Source organism: Drosophila yakuba, chromosome X (genome assembly GCF_016746365.2).
Source record: "Drosophila yakuba strain Tai18E2 chromosome X, Prin_Dyak_Tai18E2_2.1, whole genome shotgun sequence".
Taxonomy (NCBI): Eukaryota; Metazoa; Arthropoda; class Insecta; order Diptera; family Drosophilidae; genus Drosophila; species Drosophila yakuba.
The window spans coordinates 21613691-21634157 of NC_052526.2; the positions used below are offsets into that span (position 1 = coordinate 21613691).

At 35.0% G+C, this 20467-nt stretch overlaps 2 protein-coding genes across 2 annotated transcripts; both read right to left on the reverse strand.

Moving 5' to 3' along the window:
* Nucleotides 1-2090: 2090 nt before the first annotated feature.
* Nucleotides 2091-4416, reverse strand: LOC120320466. The gene is made up of 2 exons (XM_039370184.1): nt 3868-4416; nt 2091-3417 (listed from the first exon to the last, which is right to left on the reverse strand). Exons 1-2 carry the CDS (start codon nt 4074-4076, stop codon nt 2916-2918), a joined length of 711 nt encoding a protein of 236 aa, XP_039226118.1. The 5' UTR covers nt 4077-4416; the 3' UTR covers nt 2091-2915.
* A 5202-nt stretch (nt 4417-9618) lies between these two features.
* Nucleotides 9619-19155, reverse strand: LOC120320465. Its single transcript, XM_039370183.2, has 2 exons — nt 18399-19155; nt 9619-10945 (listed from the first exon to the last, which is right to left on the reverse strand). Exons 1-2 carry the CDS (start codon nt 18605-18607, stop codon nt 10444-10446), a joined length of 711 nt encoding a protein of 236 aa, XP_039226117.1. The 5' UTR covers nt 18608-19155; the 3' UTR covers nt 9619-10443.
* Between the last annotated feature and the right edge of the window lie 1312 nt (nt 19156-20467).

Sequence of the window (20467 nt, forward strand, 5' to 3'; positions counted from 1 at the left end):
AATATTTTGTTAAATCGCAAATGATAGTAACAGCATACTCATTTCCGTTTTCTGATCTTGGCAGTGGCGTTTTTGTTATTGTCAAAGGTGTTTTAGTATGTTTTGTTGTCTTTGCTTGTTGGCATTTTAAACATGTTTTAACATATTTACTTATTGCCTTTGTCATTTGTGGCCAATAATAATAGTTTTTTATTTTCTTCAGGGTTCTAGAAATTCCTGAATGGCCTCCTTCTGACGGATCATCATGATATTTAGACAGTATTGCTTTTATTTGAACCTTATCATTTTATCTATCTTAGTAACCTTGTTTCAAAGCGCTATTTTTAAATTTTTCAGTATTTTATTGCCCTTTTCTTTAAAATTCTTTATAGTGACAAATTCGAAGATTTGTTCACTTGGTGACAATTGTGTTTGAATGATGCTATTTATTCTTGCTTCTTCATTAAGCCTTTGAAAGAATTGATCTAAATCGAATTTTTCATTAGAATAAAAATTAGTCATATCAAAACGTGTTATAATGTGTTTTCCTCTTTTTAACAAGCACTTATGTTTGTCTATTTTGAGTATAACATATTTTTTGGCATCAATGTTATTGATTACCTGATAGATATTGGGCATTTTTATATATGTTCTTTCTTATTTGGTTCATGCAATTTTTCACCTGCGCAGGTATTTTTCTGTCTTGTTGTAGATCTTGTTGTGACCTTTAGTATTTGTCTATTCATTGCTTTAAGTTCTCCGATGGTTATTCGGGACAAAGCGTCTGCAACATGATTATCTTTCCCCTTGAGGTATTCTACTGTAAATTCAAACTCCTCCAAGTCTAGTCTCATTCTGGTTAATTTTGAACTGGGGTTTCTCATTGAAAAAAGATATGATAGTGGCCTATGGTCACTTTGTACTAAGAAATGCCTACCATATGCGTATGGTCAGAAGTGATTTATTGCCCAGTGAATAGCTGCTAGCTCCTGCTCTGTAGTGGACTTATTACTTTCGCCTTTTGTAAAGCTTCTTGAAGCGTATGCCACTGGTAGCTGTTGACCGTTATGTTCTTGAGATAATACCGCTCCACATGCTTATTTACTAGCATCTGTGGTTATGCGAAATTGTTTGCTGAAATCTGGGTACTGAATAAGTGTCGGTTTCATTAATTCCATTTTGAGATATTCGAATGCATCATTGCATTCGCTTGTCCATTCAAATGGAACATTCTTTTTACAAAGCCTCGTTAAGTGGCGTGATATCTCAGAGAAGTTCTTAATAAATCTTCTGTAATAATTGCAAAATGCGACGAATCGTCTAGCTTCGTCTGCATTTACTGGTTGTGGGTAGTTTTTAATTACATCATATTTAGAGTCATCTGGTAATATACCTTTATCAGTACATTTATGACCTAAATATGTAACCTCTTTCATAAAGAAAGTGCATTTTTCTGGATGTAGTTTTAAATTATGTTGTCTACATAATTTGAAAACATCGGTTAAATTCTTAAGCATATGCTTTTCAGAACAACCTATTACTACTAAATCATCCATATACAGAAATGCTTGCAAAGGCGTTAAGCCTGAAAATGCAAGAGTCATCATTCTTTGGAAAGAATTTGGGGCTATTTTTAAACCAAATGGTAATCGCGTGTAGCGGTATGCTCCTGTTGAAGTTCAGAATGATGTTATATTTCTTGACCTTTCGTCTAATTCTATTTGATGAAATCCTGACATCAGGTCTAGGCACGAGAAATATTTTGCTCGACCTAATTGATCAAGAATATCTTCTATTCTTGGAAGTGGGAATTTATCTGCTAGCAGTTTCTTGTTGATTTGACGATAATCGACAACTAATCGCCATCTCTTTTCCGCTGAGTTAGGCAGTGATTTCTTGGGTACCAAGAGAAGTGGGCTATTATATTCTGATATAGATGGTTCGACAATGCCATCTTTTATCAATTTGTCAACTTGCCTTTGAATTTCTGGCTTTTGACTTTCCGGCATTCTATAGTTTTTGATGTAGACTGGAGTTTTGTCATTTAATCTCAATTTTTGCTTATAAAAATTATTAGCTGATATGGTTTCTGTTTCGAGACCAAAAATATCGCATAATTTTGTTAAATCGCTTTTGAATAACGATGGAAATTTAAGAAGTTTTAATACTTCTGAAGTTCTTTGTGCACTATTTTCTATATTTGCATTGTAAACATCATAATCATCTAATGATTCGCTTTTTATATTTGCGCTGCTTACTATAGCGTCTTTTTCAGTTGTATTTATAATTCGAATCAAGACGTTCTGAGTGTTTACGAGTGCACTTGCTATTATTATGCCAGGTTGCAATTCCTGGTTGGGGATGAGGACATGTGTGTCATTATATGTTAGTTGAATCTTTCGAATCACTTCTGATCTAGCTGGCAAAATTATTTCGTTATCTAGTGAATGTATAATAGGAACATTTATATTCCTGAAATTTTTGGGCCTCAAAGTAAACCAATCTTCTTGGTCGTGGAATTCCAAAATACAATTGTATTTCTTAATGAAATCCAAGCCAATTATACCATCCCCTGGTATAGGAAAATTGTCAGGTACGATATGGAATTCATATGGTATTGCTGCATTAGCAATACACATTTCTAAATGTAGTGTACCTAGAGACTGAATTGTCCCTTGCCCTATTCCTGATATATTTGTTGTGTTTTTTGTATTTAAATCGTTAAGATTATTGTTTCTGCATTTAAGCAGGGAAATTTCTGCACCTGTATCTATTAAAAGAGTTACCCATGAATTGGTACTCATATTCTTTAAACGTATGAAAATGCTTAAACTGAGATTAATTTTGTATACTTTTATTGTTGACTGTTGCTCAAGAGGGCCTGTTCGTTTTCCGATTCGATGTTTCGAGCATTGTGGGTCTGATTTGTATTATGGTTATGGTTTGGTTACCTCTTGAGTAACCTCCACCTCTATTATAATTTGGTTACCACCTCGGCCTCTATAGTTGTTATTATAGTTATAGTTATTTTGGTAGTTTCCACGATAACTATTTCCTCGAAAATATCCTCTATTGTTATAGAAGAAAACACTGTTCGAGTTGCCGGTCATTTCGGTGCAGCAGTGTATGTACTTCTCTATTACACTATTTATAGTGCTGAAGTTACCTGCTTCGAGAATTGTCTTGAGCTTATCATGCTCGCAATTCTTTATCATCGCAGTGATCGCTTCTTTCGTTCCGAACTTATCTGCGTTGTTTGAGTCCAGTCCGTCATCTATGTAAGCTGCCTCAAGCGACCTACGTAGATTTTCAATTTCTGTGGTATACTGCGCTGCAGTTTTACCACGTTGTTGTGTATTTAATAATTTTGCTTTAATGACATCAGGCGGTTCGCCTTTAACTGATGCCTTTAATACACCTATGATTCCAATAATGGTCCTGAAATACTTTCATCCAAATAAAATAATAGCGGATTTAATATTCAATGGTTTAGTTTATTTTGGGAGCAGGCAATGGTGCCGCTTCCCATATCAAAATGGATCTCTTTTTGACATTCATTCTTAGGTTCTATTTAAGCCTAAGTCTCCTGGCTGCGCTGCCCACAGTTGGACAGCAGAGAGACGGTTATGTATATCTTATATATAATATATATGTATGTGTTACTTAAGCGAGGGAGTTGTGGTATATGCATGCACTTGAGTTCGGCTGTTTATATGCATGCACTTGAGTTCGATCCGACGGTCAGCGCATGTAGCGAAATGCTTAGGTATGCTTTTTGTGGGTGTTCGTCGATCGACTCATATTTCGGCCACTTAGACCGGGCTCTGTTTATGTAACCAGTGCAACAAACTTGGTACAGTGGGTATTCGATATATGCATACTACAGTCCTTTCATTTTCAACTTTGTATGACAAAGGGCCAATTATTTTCGTCTTAATTACTTCAACGGCTAACATCTCCTGATCTCCTTTCGTGAGATCTGTTAGTCGGAGAGCCGTCAAAAATCTGTTTAAATTGACTTTCTTGCCATCGAACTCGGGTATCGTGGACGAAATTTGTCGCACGTATTCCCTTGAAGTTGCGGCTGAGTCAGTCATTCTGTCTTCTAGGTCTATATTTGGAGGCTCTGAACTTTCTTCTTCTCCTATTTCTGGCAATTTAATTGTTGCCGGTATTGTAAGATCGTGCAGATCTTCTTCTTTAATTTCCTGTTCAGAGTCCTCTTCTTTAGAGTCTTGATCGGAGTCTTCCGATACTTCTGTATTGTTACTTATTTGAATTTCAACTGATGTTTTGAATATTGTAGGGACAGTCAGATTTAAATTATGTCTTTTCTTTACTAATAACAAGTTTTCTCTAAACTTGTTTAGAAATTTTAACGCTTGCGTTAAATGTACTCTAGTTAATCTATCTTTGTTTACATTCAGTAATTGGTGTGCTTCATTAAAGCATTCTACCAATATTTGTGCGTGCCTATTTAGAGTTTTTTGTTGTATTTCTCTATTTTGGCTTACGCACTTAGTATAGTATAAAGTATTAATGTCAGAGTGTATAATCTGCATAGGTTGTGACGGGGTTTCGGTTTCCGAAAATTCGAGTTTTTGTGGTTGCCTGTCGTATTTAAGTCATTAATAATATGGGTGACCTTTGCTCTTAATAATGGGAAATTAATGGATATTTTTAGATGAGATGATTCGTCTATTCCCCTGTGGTTGTTTGCCAAGTGATATTTTCGTATTTCTCATTCTTGTTCGTTTGTGTCGGTTATGTCTTGTACTAACGTGATACATCTTATGACTTTATATAGGTCGGTAGGTAAAAAATATTCTTTTAGAGTCTCTTCAATGATTTTAAAAATTTCGTTTGTTTTAAAATATTAGCCATGCTTTGTTTGTCATAGTGTGTTTCTGATATGGTTCTTCTCATTTTATTTTTGAAAGGCATAGAAGTCAGTTTCTCTTATTAACATATTTGTGATTTTAAAGACAATTTCTAAATTAATCTCGTGTGTTAAACGCGGAAGTGTTTTGTGGCCCAGATTATAGCTAACATTTCCTTCTCTACGGTGGAATAATTTGTTTCTGTATCTGACAGTGTTCTACTTGCGAATAATACCGGTTTGTCCTGATTAAGAGAGCCCTTGGACAAGACTGCCCCGATGGCAAAATTGCTACCATCTGTGGTAAGTATAAATGGTTTATTGAAATCCGGATATTGGAGGATCGGGTGGTTTTGTTTTGCTCGTTTCAAATGCCCTAATGAATGACTCCGTCAATTTTGACTGTGGCTTTGCCATTTAACTGTTGTGTCAATGGTTTCGTTATTGCTGCGAAATCTTTTATGCATTTTCTATAATAACCAAGTAATCCTAAAAAAAACTTTATTTATTTTTTAGTTTTTGGCATCGGAAAGACTTTAATTGCAAGTAGTTTTTTTGGGTTGGGTTTTTATGCCCGAATCGGTGACTACGTGACCCAAGTATTCAATTTCCTTTCTGTAAAACTCAGATTTTTCTGGTTGGAGTTTTAGATTTGCTCTATCTAATCTGTCGAATACTTGTTTTGGGTCATTTACGTGTTCTTGGAGTGATGAAGAAAATAACAACAGTTACCGTTAAGGTCTGCTAAGATATTGTCCATTACCCTTTGAAAGGTCGCTGGAGCGTTAGTGAGGCCGAAAGGCATTCTCACAAACTCAAAATGCCCTTCAACTGCCGAGAAAGCTGTTTTGCTGATATCTTTGGGGTCCATTTCCACCTGGTGATATCCGCTTGCCAAATCTAGGGCTGTGAAATATTTGGCTCTACCGATTCTGTTTAGGTCATCGTTTATATTAGGCATAGGGTATTTGTCTTTAACGGTTTTTTCATTCAATTTTCTATAGTCTATGACCAATCTCCCGAAGCGTCGGGTTTTTTTTACACGAGAAAAATGGGTGCGCCCCATGGGGAGTGGCTATGAATGATAATGTCTTGTTTCAAAAGGTTGGTAATTTGTCTTTGAATTTCTTGTCTTTCTACGGGACTGTGTCTAAATGGCTTTGAATGTAGTGGAATTTCGTCTGTAGTCTGTATTTTATGTTTAACAAGGTTAGTGAAGGTTAAGTTATCTCCTTCTTGATTAAATAATTTTGGAAACTTCTTGCAGAGATTTTTTAGTGCTGTAAATTCTTCATTGTTTAAATGATCTGTGTTTAGTTTGCTAAGAATATTTATTCTGTCCTTGGGCGTGTTATTCCTACTCTCACATAAATTGACTGAACTTATGACTGAACTTAGCGTGGCGAGCAGGCCGATCGCTCGTGACAGCAAAGTGCTGACACTAGCAAAATCTACAAAAATGTATATATGAAGTTCATACTCGATAACCAATGGGAGTCAAGTGCGACCCCTAAAGGCGTACATTGCTGAACTTGCAATTAAGGATTCGGATGGTCTTAAGTTTACTTATTGGTTGTCTTATTATTATATTTCATATTCTTATTTTTATTAATATTATAATAATTATTATTATTATTATATTCGTATATACTACATCTCCCTCCTTTTGAAAAATAACGTAATAATATGAAGTTATTTATAATATTGATATATATATTTTTTGTTTCTGCTTTTTTTTTAATATTTATTTTTTTGTATGTATATTAGTATTTAAAATGAATGAGTAAAGAAATATTAAAGAATATATTTATTTAGATTGTATTTGAAAAGTAAAAGTTTTGTATTTTTATTTTTTTATTAGTTTTTTATTTGTGGTTGGCCAACCAAACAAAATGTATTAGAAATTAAAAATTTTTAACCTATCTTTATGGACTACCTGTTTTTTATTTTCTTTTATATTTATTTCCTATAATTGTAATGTTGTCATTATCTTCTATTTCTGAAACTAAATATGGTCCTAAATAATTATTATCAAGCTTATGACCTGTTTCGTTTTTAAGTAATATCTTATCTCCTATTTTTAATTCGAAGTTACTAATATTTCTATCATATTTTATTTTTCTATCGGCTTTTGCCTTGTTTAACATATTTTTAGCTCTTCTATATGCTATTTCTAATCTTAGCTTAACTTCTTTTGAATAGTCATCCATGTTGTAAATAGGATATATTCTGTCTATCCTGTTAAAATCTGTGAATTGTCTTGGTAATCTTCCAAATACTAATTCATATGGACAATATTCATGAACTACCGATGGTGTTGTGTTGAAACAATAAGTAAAATATTGTATCCATATATCCCAATCGGTTTTGTCAAAAGATATATATGAGCGAACATACTCGTTGAATGTTCTGTGACTTCGTTCTATTGTTCCTAATGTCTGGTGATGGTGTGCTGTTGAAGTAATGTTTTTTATCTTCATATATTTGCACAGGTCGTCTATAATTTGGTTTTTATATTTCCCATGTCCGTTATGATTGTTTTTATTGGACCGTACTTTAGAATAAAATTTTCGAATATAGCCTTAGCAACTGATCTTGCACTTTTATTTGGAATAGGTACCGTTACCAGATATTTTGTTAAATCGCAAATGATAATAACAGCATACTCATTTCCGTTTTCTGATCTTGGCAGTGGACCAATGGTATCTATCAAGACTATATCAAATGCTGTTGCTGGCGTTTTTGTTATTGTCAAAGGTGTTTTAGTATGTTTTGTTGTCTTTGCTTGTTGGCATTTTAAACATGTTTTAACATATTTACTTATTGCCTTTGTCATTTGTGGCCAATAATAATAGTTTTTTATTTTCTTCAGGGTTCTAGAAATTCCTGAATGGCCTCCTTCTGACGGATCATCATGATATTTAGACAGTATTGCTTTTATTTGAACCTTATCATTTTATCTATCTTAGTAACCTTGTTTCAAAGCGCTATTTTTAAATTTTTCAGTATTTTATTGCCCTTTTCTTTAAAATTCTTTATAGTGACAAATTCGAAGATTTGTTCACTTGGTGACAATTGTGTTTGAATGATGCTATTTATTCTTGCTTCTTCATTAAGCCTTTGAAAGAATTGATATAAATCGAATTTTTCATTAGAATAAAAATTAGTCATATCAAAACGTGTTATAATGTGTTTTCCTCTTTTTAACAAGCACTTATGTTTGTCTATTTTGAGTATAACATATTTTTTGGCATCAATGTTATTGATTACCTGATAGATATTGGGCATTTTTATATATGTTCTTTCTTATTTGGTTCATGCAATTTTTCACCTGCGCAGGTATTTTTCTGTCTTGTTGTAGATCTTGTTGTGACCTTTAGTATTTGTCTATTCATTGCTTTAAGTTCTCCGATGGTTATTCGGGACAAAGCGTCTGCAACATGATTATCTTTCCCCTTGAGGTATTCTACTGTAAATTCAAACTCCTCCAAGTCTAGTCTCATTCTGGTTAATTTTGAACTGGGGTTTCTCATTGAAAAAAGATATGATAGTGGCCTATGGTCACTTTGTACTAAGAAATGCCTACCATATGCGTATGGTATGAAGTGATTTATTGCCCAGTGAATAGCTGCTAGCTCCTGCTCTGTAGTGGACTTATTACTTTCGCCTTTTGTAAAGCTTATTGAAGCGTATGCCACTGGTAGCTGTTGACCGTTATGTTCTTGAGATAATACCGCTCCACATGCTTATTTACTAGCATCTGTGGTTATGCGAAATTGTTTGCTGAAATCTGGGTACTGAATAAGTGTCGGTTTCATTAATTCCATTTTGAGATATTCGAATGCATCATTGCATTCGCTTGTCCATTCAAATGGAACATTCTTTTTACAAAGCCTCGTTAAGTGGCGTGATATCTCAGAGAAGTTCTTAATAAATCTTCTGTAATAATTGCAAAATGCGACGAATCGTCTAGCTTCGTCTGCATTTACTGGTTGTGGGTAGTTTTTAATTACATCATATTTAGAGTCATCTGGTAATATACCTTTATCAGTACATTTATGACCTAAATATGTAACCTCTTTCATAAAGAAAGTGCATTTTTCTGGATGTAGTTTTAAATTATGTTGTCTACATAATTTGAAAACATCGGTTAAATTCTTAAGCATATGCTTTTCAGAACAACCTATTACTACTAAATCATCCATATACAGAAATGCTTGCAAAGGCGTTAAGCCTGAAAATGCAAGAGTCATCATTCTTTGGAAAGAATTTGGGGCTATTTTTAAACCAAATGGTAATCGCGTGTTGCGGTATGCTCCTGTTGAAGTTCAGAATGATGTTATATTTCTTGACCTTTCGTCTAATTCTATTTGATGAAATCCTGACATCAGGTCTAGGCACGAGAAATATTTTGCTCGACCTAATTGATCAAGAATATCTTCTATTCTTGGAAGTGGGAATTTATCTGCTAGCAGTTTCTTGTTGATTTGACGATAATCGACAACTAATCGCCATCTCTTTTCCGCTGAGTTAGGCAGTGATTTCTTGGGTACCAAGAGAAGTGGGCTATTATATTCTGATATAGATGGTTCGACAATGCCATCTTTTATCAATTTGTCAACTTGCCTTTGAATTTCTGGCTTTTGACTTTCCGGCATTCTATAGTTTTTGATGTAGACTGGAGTTTTGTCATTTAATCTCAATTTTTGCTTATAAAAATTATTAGCTGATATGGTTTCTGTTTCGAGACCAAAAATATCGCATAATTTTGTTAAATCGCTTTTGAATAACGATGGAAATTTAAGAAGTTTTAATACTTCTGAAGTTCTTTGTGCACTATTTTCTATATTTGCATTGTAAACATCATAATCATCTAATGATTCGCTTTTTATATTTGCGCTGCTTACTATAGCGTCTTTTTCAGTTGTATTTATAATTCGAATCAAGACGTTCTGAGTGTTTACGAGTGCACTTGCTATTATTATGCCAGGTTGCAATTCCTGGTTGGGGATGAGGACATGTGTGTCATTATATGTTAGTTGAATCTTTCGAATCACTTCTGATCTAGCTGGCAAAATTATTTCGTTATCTAGTGAATGTATAATAGGAACATTTATATTCCTGAAATTTTTGGGCCTCAAAGTAAACCAATCTTCTTGGTCGTGGAATTCCAAAATACAATTGTATTTCTTAATGAAATCCAAGCCAATTATACCATCCCCTGGTATAGGAAAATTGTCAGGTACGATATGGAATTCATATGGTATTGCTGCATTAGCAATACACATTTCTAAATGTAGTGTACCTAGAGACTGAATTGTCCCTTGCCCTATTCCTGATATATTTGTTGTGTTTTTTGTATTTAAATCGTTAAGATTATTGTTTCTGCATTTAAGCAGGGAAATTTCTGCACCTGTATCTATTAAAAGAGTTACCCATGAATTGGTACTCATATTCTTTAAACGTATGAAAATGCTTAAACTGAGATTAATTTTGTATACTTTTATTGTTGACTGTTGCTCAAGAGGGCCTGTTCGTTTTCCGATTCGATGTTTCGAGCATTGTGGGTCTGATTTGTATTATGGTTATGGTTTGGTTACCTCTTGAGTAACCTCCACCTCTATTATAATTTGGTTACCACCTCGGCCTCTATAGTTGTTATTATAGTTATAGTTATTTTGGTAGTTTCCACGATAACTATTTCCTCGAAAATATCCTCTATTGTTATAGAAGAAAACACTGTTCGAGTTGCCGGTCATTTCGGTGCAGCAGTGTATGTACTTCTCTATTACACTATTTATAGTGCTGAAGTTACCTGCTTCGAGAATTGTCTTGAGCTTATCATGCTCGCAATTCTTTATCATCGCAGTGATCGCTTCTTTCGTTCCGAACTTATCTGCGTTGTTTGAGTCCAGTCCGTCATCTATGTAAGCTGCCTCAAGCGACCTACGTAGATTTTCAATTTCTGTGGTATACTGCGCTGCAGTTTTACCACGTTGTTGTGTATTTAATAATTTTGCTTTAATGACATCAGGCGGTTCGCCTTTAACTGATGCCTTTAATACACCTATGATTCCAATAATGGTCCTGAAATACTTTCATCCAAATAAAATAATAGCGGATTTAATATTCAATGGTTTAGTTTATTTTGGGAGCAGGCAATGGTGCCGCTTCCCATATCAAAATGGATCTCTTTTTGACATTCATTCTTAGGTTCTATTTAAGCCTAAGTCTCCTGGCTGCGCTGCCCACAGTTGGACAGCAGAGAGACGGTTATGTATATCTTATATATAATATATATGTATGTGTTACTTAAGCGAGGGAGTTGTGGTATATGCATGCACTTGAGTTCGGCTGTTTATATGCATGCACTTGAGTTCGATCCGACGGTCAGCGCATGTAGCGAAATGCTTAGGTATGCTTTTTGTGGGTGTTCGTCGATCGACTCATATTTCGGCCACTTAGACCGGGCTCTGTTTATGTAACCAGTGCAACAAACTTGGTACAGTGGGTATTCGATATATGCATACTACATCTCCCTCCTTTTGAAAAATAACGTAATTTATGAAGTTATTATTTTTTTTTTTTTTGGATTTTGCTTAAAAGATTAGTTTTTAATTAACAATGGAGATTTTACTATTTTTATTTTTATTTTATTTATTATTATTTTTTTTTGAATTTAAAGATTTCGATTTTGAATATATTAAATTACAAAAAATATTCAATTGTAGATAAGAAATTTTGAAATAGTATGGCTATACTAATAACAATTATGAAATAAACATTTTTAACCTATCCTTATGTACTGTTTGTTCCTTATTCTTCTTATTTTTTATTACTATATTATTCCGCTCTTCTATTCTAATGACCTCGAATGGTCCTATATAAACTGGTTCTAACTTATGTGCAGTTTCATTTTGTAATAAAACTTTATCACCTACGTCTGATACCCTATTGTCGTATGCTAGCTTTTGTCTTATTTTATTATTTTCTAACATTAGACGGGCCCTCTTATACGCGTTTTCTAATCTAAATTTAACTTCTTTAGCGTAGTCATCTATATTATATATAGGTTCTATTCTATCTATTTTATTAAAGTGTATTGGCAAGTTGCTTGGTTTACCAAATACTAGTTCATATGGGCAGTAATTATGGGTTACTGATGGTGTAGTATTAAAACAATACACAAAATATTGTAACCATATGTCCCAATTAGTTTTGTCAACTGATATATATGAACGAATGTACTCGTTGAAGGTTCTATGACTTCTTTCAACGGTACCCAAAGTCTGGTGATGATATGCAGTAGACGTTATGTTGTCTATTTTCATATAACTGCATAAATCATTTATAATTGAATTTTTGTATTCTGTTCCCATGTCCGTAATGAACGTCTTCATTGGACCGTACTTCAGAATAAAATTTTCAAAAATTGCTTTTGCGACGGTGTTTGCACTTTTATTTGCAATTGGAATGGCAACTAAATATTTAGTTAGGTCACATATTAAGGTGACTGCATATTCATTGCCATTTTCTGATTTAGGTAGTGGACCAATAGTGTCTACTATCACCCTGTCGAAAGCGTTTATTGGCGTATTGGTTATTACCATTGGGTTCTTGCTGTGCTTTGTTATTTTAGCTTTTTGGCATTTTTGACATTTTCGTATGTACTCAGTAATATCTCGAGTCATACCTTTCCAAAAATAATGTCTTCTGACCTTGGCCAAGGTTTTTGAAATGCCGATGTGACCTCCTTGTATTGGATCGTCATGGAATTTAGACAGTATAGCTTCTTTCTCTTTTTGTTTTTCTATAAGGGTCACCGGGTTGAGTAGCGCTACTCTTAATGTATTCAATATTTTATTGCCCATTCGTTTAAAATTATCTATTGAAACATATTCAAAGATATTTTCCCACGGTGCCATTTTGAGTTGGCTGATTTTATTTATACCGGCCTGCATTTCAAGCCTTTGGAAAAATTGACCTAAGTCGAGGATTCCATTAGTATATAAATCGCGAACATCATATCTTGCAATAATTTTCTTACCATGTTTAAAGAAACATAGCATATTTTTTATATGCAAGGTCACTACTTTACGTACTTCGTCATTGTTTATGACTTCATATACGTTGGGCTTAGAAGCTTTTTCAATAGATTGCCTAGGCAATTCTATTTTGTTGTTATCCGCGCGGATTTTCTGTCTGTTTTGATATCTAGTAGTGACTTTCATTATATTGCCTGTAATGTTTTGTAGATCTTTAATGGTTATTCTTGATAACGCATCAGCTACATGATTGTCTTTTCCCTTTAAATATTCGACTGTAAAATCATACTCTTCTAATTCTAGCCTCATGCGTGTCAGTTTAGAACTCGGATTGATCATTGAGAATAGATATATTAATGGTCTGTGATCTGTTTTAATTGTAAAATGTTTTCCATAAATGTATGGCCTAAAATGTAATATTGCCCAGTGAATTGCAGCTAATTCCTGCTCAGTTGTACATTTATTACTTTCTCCTTTACTGAAGGCTCTTGATGCGTATGCTATGGGAAGTTGGAGTCCGTTATGGTTTTGAGTTAAAACCGCTCCGCACGCTTGCTTACTTGCATCAGTAATTATACAGAATTTTTTGCTGAAATCTGGATATTGTAGCAAAGTAGGTTCCATAAGTTTTGTTTTTAAATATTGGAATGCGTTTTCGCATTCATCTGTCCATTCGAAAGGAACATTCTTTTTACATAATCTTGTTATGTGCCGTGAATATTCGGCGAAATTTTTAATGAAACGTCTATAATAATTGCAAAACGCAACGAAACGTCTAGCGCTGTCCGCATTGTGCGGCGTAGGGTAATTCATAATGACATCATATTTCTTGTCATCTGGAAGTATTCCTTTATCTGTGCATTTATGACCTAGAAAAGTCACCTCATGCATAAAAAATGAGCATTTTTCTGGATGTAACTTTAGGTTGTATTTTCTACATTTCTCAAAAACATCTGTTAAGTTTTTAAGCATATGTTTTTCAGAACAACCTATAACTATTAAGTCATCCATATAAAGGAATGCTTGTGAAGGTTCTAATCCTGAGAATGCTATAGTCATCATCCTCTGGAATGAATTTGGTGCTATTTTTATACCAAAAGGTAGTCGCGTGAAGCGATACGAGCCATTGCTCGTTGAAAATGAGCTTTTTTCTAGTTCAATTTGATGAAATCCTGACATTAAGTCAAGACATGAAAAATATTTCGCTCTCCCAAGTTGATCTAAAATGTCATCAATTCTTGGGAGTGGAAATTTATCGGACAGTAATTTTTTATTAATTTGACGATAGTCAATTACTAATCGCCATTTCTTTTGTTCTGAACCTGGAGTTGGTTTTTTCGGAACAAGTAATAATGGGCTATTATATTCAGATACAGATGGTTCAACAATGCCGTCAGTGACCAATTTTCCAACTTGTTTTTGTATTTCGTTCACCTGACTATGTGGGCTTCTATAATTCTTTACATACACCGGTTCATCATCTTTTAATCTCAGTTTTTGTTTATAAAAATTATTAGTGCTTATTGGTTCAGATTCCAATCCGAATATATCATTGTATTGGGTGCATAAGCTTGAAAGTTGTGATTCGAATTGTGGAGGAAAGTTTTTCTTTAGTTGGGATAATACAGTTTGGTTTCTATTGTCTATATTAGTTTTGACTACATCGTAGTTCGAAAGTGATTCAAATGCTAAATTATTTGTACTGACTACTTGATCTTTATTCGTTGTATTGAGTAGTCTTATAAAAGCGTTTTTAGATGTTGCTATTGTACTTGCTATGTAAATACCATGCTGAATTTCTTGATTTGGAATCAATACACTGTCTTCTTTTGAATTTAGTTCTATTTTTCGGACAACTTGGGATCTTGCTGGCAGAAGTATTGAGTTATTGCCAGAACTGTATGTTATTGGAACATAAATGGGAAATTTTAAGTTATTAGGTCTAATTATAAGCCAATCTTCAGATGGCTTGAAGTCTAATTGACAGTTGTATTTTTTAATAAAATCGATTCCTAATATGCCATCACAGGGAATAGCGAATTTTAAATCCACGATATGAAAATCGTGTGGGATTATGTACTTAGTGGTCTGTATTTCAATGGAAGTTAACCCCTTTGATTTGGTTACTTCTTGACTTATTCCTTTTATATCTATAATATAATTGTATTGTATGTCATGAAAGACATCAGAATTTTCTTTAACTATTGAAATGTCTGCACCAGTATCTACCAAAAAGACAAGTTCTTTTCCTGTAGCCACATGGTTGAATGATACGAATATGTTCTGACTGAGATTAATAGTATGAACCCTTGCATTCTCTACTGTTGAGTATTTAAAGGGCTTTGGGAGTTTCCCGATGTATTGTTGGTTACCCGGACGTTACTTGGGTTGTTATAGTTTTGGCTTCTGTTCGAGTTGCCACGGCCTCTAGAGTTTCCTCTATATTGGCCTCGTCCATTATAGTATTGGTTGTTGTAATTATTGTTACTATAATTATTGAAGCGACTGCGAAAGTTACCTCTATAATTTCCATGCCCGCGGTTTCCGCCGCGCTGTGAATTATTTCTGTAATATAGGACAGTATTTTGCTGTCCGGTTGCCTCTGTGCAACTATTTACGAATTTGGATACGGCTTCATTCATTGTGTTGAAAGTGCCGGCTTGCATGATAAGTTTTACCTTATCAATTGTGCAATTTTTAGTCATTGCCTTGACTGCATTTTGGGTTGAATAACTTCTGGCTAACTCTAGTGGTAAACCGTCTGTTATGTACGCACATTCCAACATTTTGGTCAGCTGCTCAACCTCTACTGTGTATTGGTTGGCAGTTTTATTGCGTTGCTGTAGGTTCATCAGTTTCGCTGAAAGTACCTCTACAGTTTCGCCTTTGACATTGCTTTTCAATTTGGAAATTACTTCTGTTATTGTAGTTTCATTTCCGACTAAATTCCTGGCAACACCTTTTAGCCTTGATTTTACTATAGACACTGCCAATTCCTCATGTTCGCCTGTTATCAATCGCAAAATTTCTAGTGCGTCAATAAAACTATTTAAATTTTCGGCCTTACCATCAAAAGCTGGTATAAGCTTAGTGGCTGTATTAATAAATTCTATGTTAGTTTGCGCCATGGTTCTATTGTTGCTTGGAGAGCTATCGGAATCTGTGGAATTATCCAGATCGGACATTAAAACAGCTGGTATAGTGAGATTATTCAAGTCCTCCTCTTCTAATTTAACATTTGTTTCCTGCTCTTCTGGCCCTATTTGGTCATTGTCAGTTTCACTAGTTTCAAGTGTAAGAGAAGTGTTGAGTATAGTTGGCACATATATATCTAGATTAAGTTTTAGTTTAACCGATATTAGATTAGACCGTAGTCTAATTAAAAATTTCGATACTCGTGACCAATGCTCTTGATTTAATTGTTCTTTTTGTTCATGTATGAGTATGCGTGCTTGGTTAAAGCAATTTACTAGTGTCTCTGAATGTTTCTTTACGGTATTTGTATGAATTGGTCTGTTTTGTGAAAGTGATTTGTACGATTTGTCAAAGTCAACTTTTATTTTATTCAATTCTTCATATATCTCAATCCATTCCATTATTTTATGGATATGAACTGTTTCCCCACTAGAAGGGATAGCTGAATTTCCTCGTATTTTTCAATAAATGCCCTCAGTGTAGCCATATCTTTAATATATTATATTAATGTATTTAATGTATTTTGTAATTCTTTTTATTCAATTCATTGCATTATAAAGTTAAACATAGTAGTGTTAAAACATGTTATTATTTATTTACTGTTGTCTGTGCTATATATTTTTTTTTAAATTTTGTCCAGGTCATTTGCCTGGCTCATATATTTCTTTTTCAAGCATTTATTATGCCGTTTATATACTTTGTAGATGCAATTTGCGCACATTATTACAACGATTATTATTAGCAAGATGTGTATTAAGAAGAGGTCATACTGATTTGACTCTACTTTGTTAATAACGTTAGCTGTGGAGTCCACAGACTTGACATCTACTAACCCCATTTCGGGTAAATGTATTTTTAACTCGTATATATAGTTATTTGTATGATTTTTAGGAAACTTTTCTATTGCATTACTATGCATTTACTTATTACAATTTTCCTGCCTATCGGTTTGTATAGCTTTACGGGCTATACTGCTCATCGGGCGGAAAAGGTTCCGCTCGATGTTACAAAGGGTCGTTTAAGAATAACATGCAGCGCAGTGCATCGATGTGTGGGGTGCCACGCAGGGCACAAAAAAATATTTATGTTCGGCTGGGCTTCAACTCTTCCTTCCACGTCAGCTGGGCGTCGCCGGTCTGGCACGCTGACGTTCCCTCGTTGGCGAAAGTGGCGGTGTTGCCCCTCTCGCTGTTGTCACTGCTGCTGTTGTCACTGCTGCTGTTGTCCGGAGCCTCTGAGCTCAGGCGAGGCCGGTGCTGGTCCTCGCACAGGTCTTTGTATTAAGCAAGTGGACTTGCACTGTGGGGAGTGCAATGGTCCAGGGCAGTCCTTTGGGCAAACTTCCTTCTTCCTTGGTAGAGGCTTTGGAGATCGAGGCTTTTTAGTTAACTTCTCATTTATTACTGGTATATTGGTATGTACTGAGTGAGTTGCGGGTTTATTTTTCCTCTGCAGGAGGCTTTCCCTCAGAAAGTCAAGCTCTGTGGTTAAATTTTGTGCCGTTGCCCATGGGGGCGGCGTTTTATTTGTGTATAATAGCCATTTAATATGCGCTATTCTTTTGTTTATCTTGACTTTCTGGCCTCCGCGGACCATCACCGCACTCTACTCACTCAGTAATTTTGGTTTTTCCAGTGTCGTTCTCCTTCGCTGGCGTAAGGGACGGATTGCCCCTCACACTTATAATTGCTGCCGGTTTATTCGTATGCTCCCGCATGCATTCCTCCATCGGTACTTTGTCACTTTTGTTGCTGCCGATTTATTCATATTCTTATTTTGTTGTTGTTGTTTTTTTTTTTTTCACTCGGCTCTTTTGTCACATGTCATAATAAGACACTGTCACGGTCGCCATGAAATACTTTCATCCAAATAAAATAATAGCGGATTTAATATTCAATGGTTTAGTTTATTTTGGGAGCAGGCAATGGTGCCGCTTCCCATATCAAAATGGATCTCTTTTTGACATTCATTCTTAGGTTCTATTTAAGCCTAAGTCTCCTGGCTGCGCTGCCCACAGTTGGACAGCAGAGAGACGGTTATGTATATCTTATATATAATATATATGTATGTGTTACTTAAGCGAGGGAGTTGTGGTATATGCATGCACTTGAGTTCGGCTGTTTATATGCATGCACTTGAGTTCGATCCGACGGTCAGCGCATGTAGCGAAATGCTTAGGTATGCTTTTTGTGGGTGTTCGTCGATCGACTCATATTTCGGCCACTTAGACCGGGCTCTGTTTATGTAACCAGTGCAACAAACTTGGTACAGTGGGTATTCGATATATGCATACTACAGTCCTTTCATTTTCAACTTTGTATGACAAAGGGCCAATTATTTTCGTCTTAATTACTTCAACGGCTAACATCTCCTGATCTCCTTTCGTGAGATCTGTTAGTCGGAGAGCCGTCAAAAATCTGTTTAAATTGACTTTCTTGCCATCGAACTCGGGTATCGTGGACGAAATTTGTCGCACGTATTCCCTTGAAGTTGCGGCTGAGTCAGTCATTCTGTCTTCTAGGTCTATATTTGGAGGCTCTGAACTTTCTTCTTCTCCTATTTCTGGCAATTTAATTGTTGCCGGTATTGTAAGATCGTGCAGATCTTCTTCTTTAATTTCCTGTTCAGAGTCCTCTTCTTTAGAGTCTTGATCGGAGTCTTCCGATACTTCTGTATTGTTACTTATTTCAACTGATGTTTTGAATATTGTAGGGACAGTCAGATTTAAATTATGTCTTTTCTTTACTAATAACAAGTGTTCTCTAAACTTGTTTCGAAATTTTAACGCTTGCGTTAAATGTACTCTAGTTAATCTATCTTTGTTTACATTTAGTAATTGGCGTGCTTCATTAAAGCATTCTACCAATATTTGTGCGTGCCTATTTAGAGTATTTTGTTGTATTTCTCTATTTTGGCTTAAGCACTTGTATGATTTATCAAAGGCTATTTTTATATGTTCTAGCTAATTTTTTATGTTTTGCCAGTCCATATAGCCCTATTTTTGTATTAGAACTTTGTAAATAGTTCTAATATTTATAGACTAACCAATTTGGTTGACTATCGACTTTTATTTCATCGACTATGATCATCGCAAGAACTGTTGCCAGGTCCTTCTTTGAACAAACATAAAAAGGTGACCTTTTTAATTTAAATATTGTTACGTAATGGACGAACAATAAATCGAAAAGAGGCATTGGTTCTACGTCATCAGGAATAATACTCTTCTCACGAAGTTCGGGTCTTTCTTTTCTATTTTTCTAATTCTATGCTGGATATGTTTACCCATTATTTTCTTTGTTGGGGATTCTAAACGTCTGGGTTTATGACGTTTTCAAAATGCCATGCGACGTCTTCGTCGGGGCGAGCTATTTCTTGCAGTTCTTCTGCGTTTATCGTAAGCCAACAGTAGGCAGTAAATCTAACAGATATGAAAGTGAGTATGTAAAAACGTCTTAGAATGGTGGCACCTATTCGTCTATATTGATATATGTCTATAATCATATTTAAAATTCGATTTAATTCTTAATAAATTTATTTATTTATTTGTTTTTTTTTTTAATCGATCTTAATATTTAAAAATTTATTTTTGTCTTTACATGTTTATATATATATATTCTTAAGTTTTTCTTTATTCATTCGCCTTTTTATTCAATCTTAAATTTTAAATCGTATTCAAATTGTTCGCTCTACTTATATAGCGCTTCTTTATTATTATACCCGTTACTCGTAGAGTAAAAGGGTATACTAGATTCGTTGAAAAGTATGTAACAGGCAGAAGGAAGGGTTTCCGACCATATAAAGTATATATAAGTTAATCCGAATGAAGTTAATTCGATTTTTTAATAGTTTTTATTGGACAGAAGTCCGTGTTTATTTTTAAGCAAAATTGAACTAAAGCTATTTTACAATTTGGGTGTTATTTATACCTCCCAGCACCGTCGCTGCCTCTGTTGGCGTCGGTGCTGGCTCCGTCGCTGCCTCTGCCCTCGTTGCTCCCACGGAAGCTCTCCAGACGCTGAGCTTCGCATTTCGAGGCCAATGCAGGTGCACGGCCGGATGCGCGTGCAAGCTTTCTGCATTTGCCCTCGTCGCTCCCACAGAAACGCTGATCCCGCGCTACTGCAGGTGCATGGCCGGATCCGTTTGCGATCTTTCGCAATTCGGTGCTGTGAGTTCTTTTGTTGTTAACTCTTCCGCCTTTAAAATCGAGTGTCCCCACTCGTTGCGGTCGTTGATCTGGGTGTCATCATTGGTTTGGTTTAAGTGAAACCTAGCAACCCTCCGATGATTATAACGCAGCCCATTAAGATGTCGGCTGTGTGGGAGGTGGTTTCTAATAGCTCCAAGGCTTCAGTGTTATTGGTGTTGA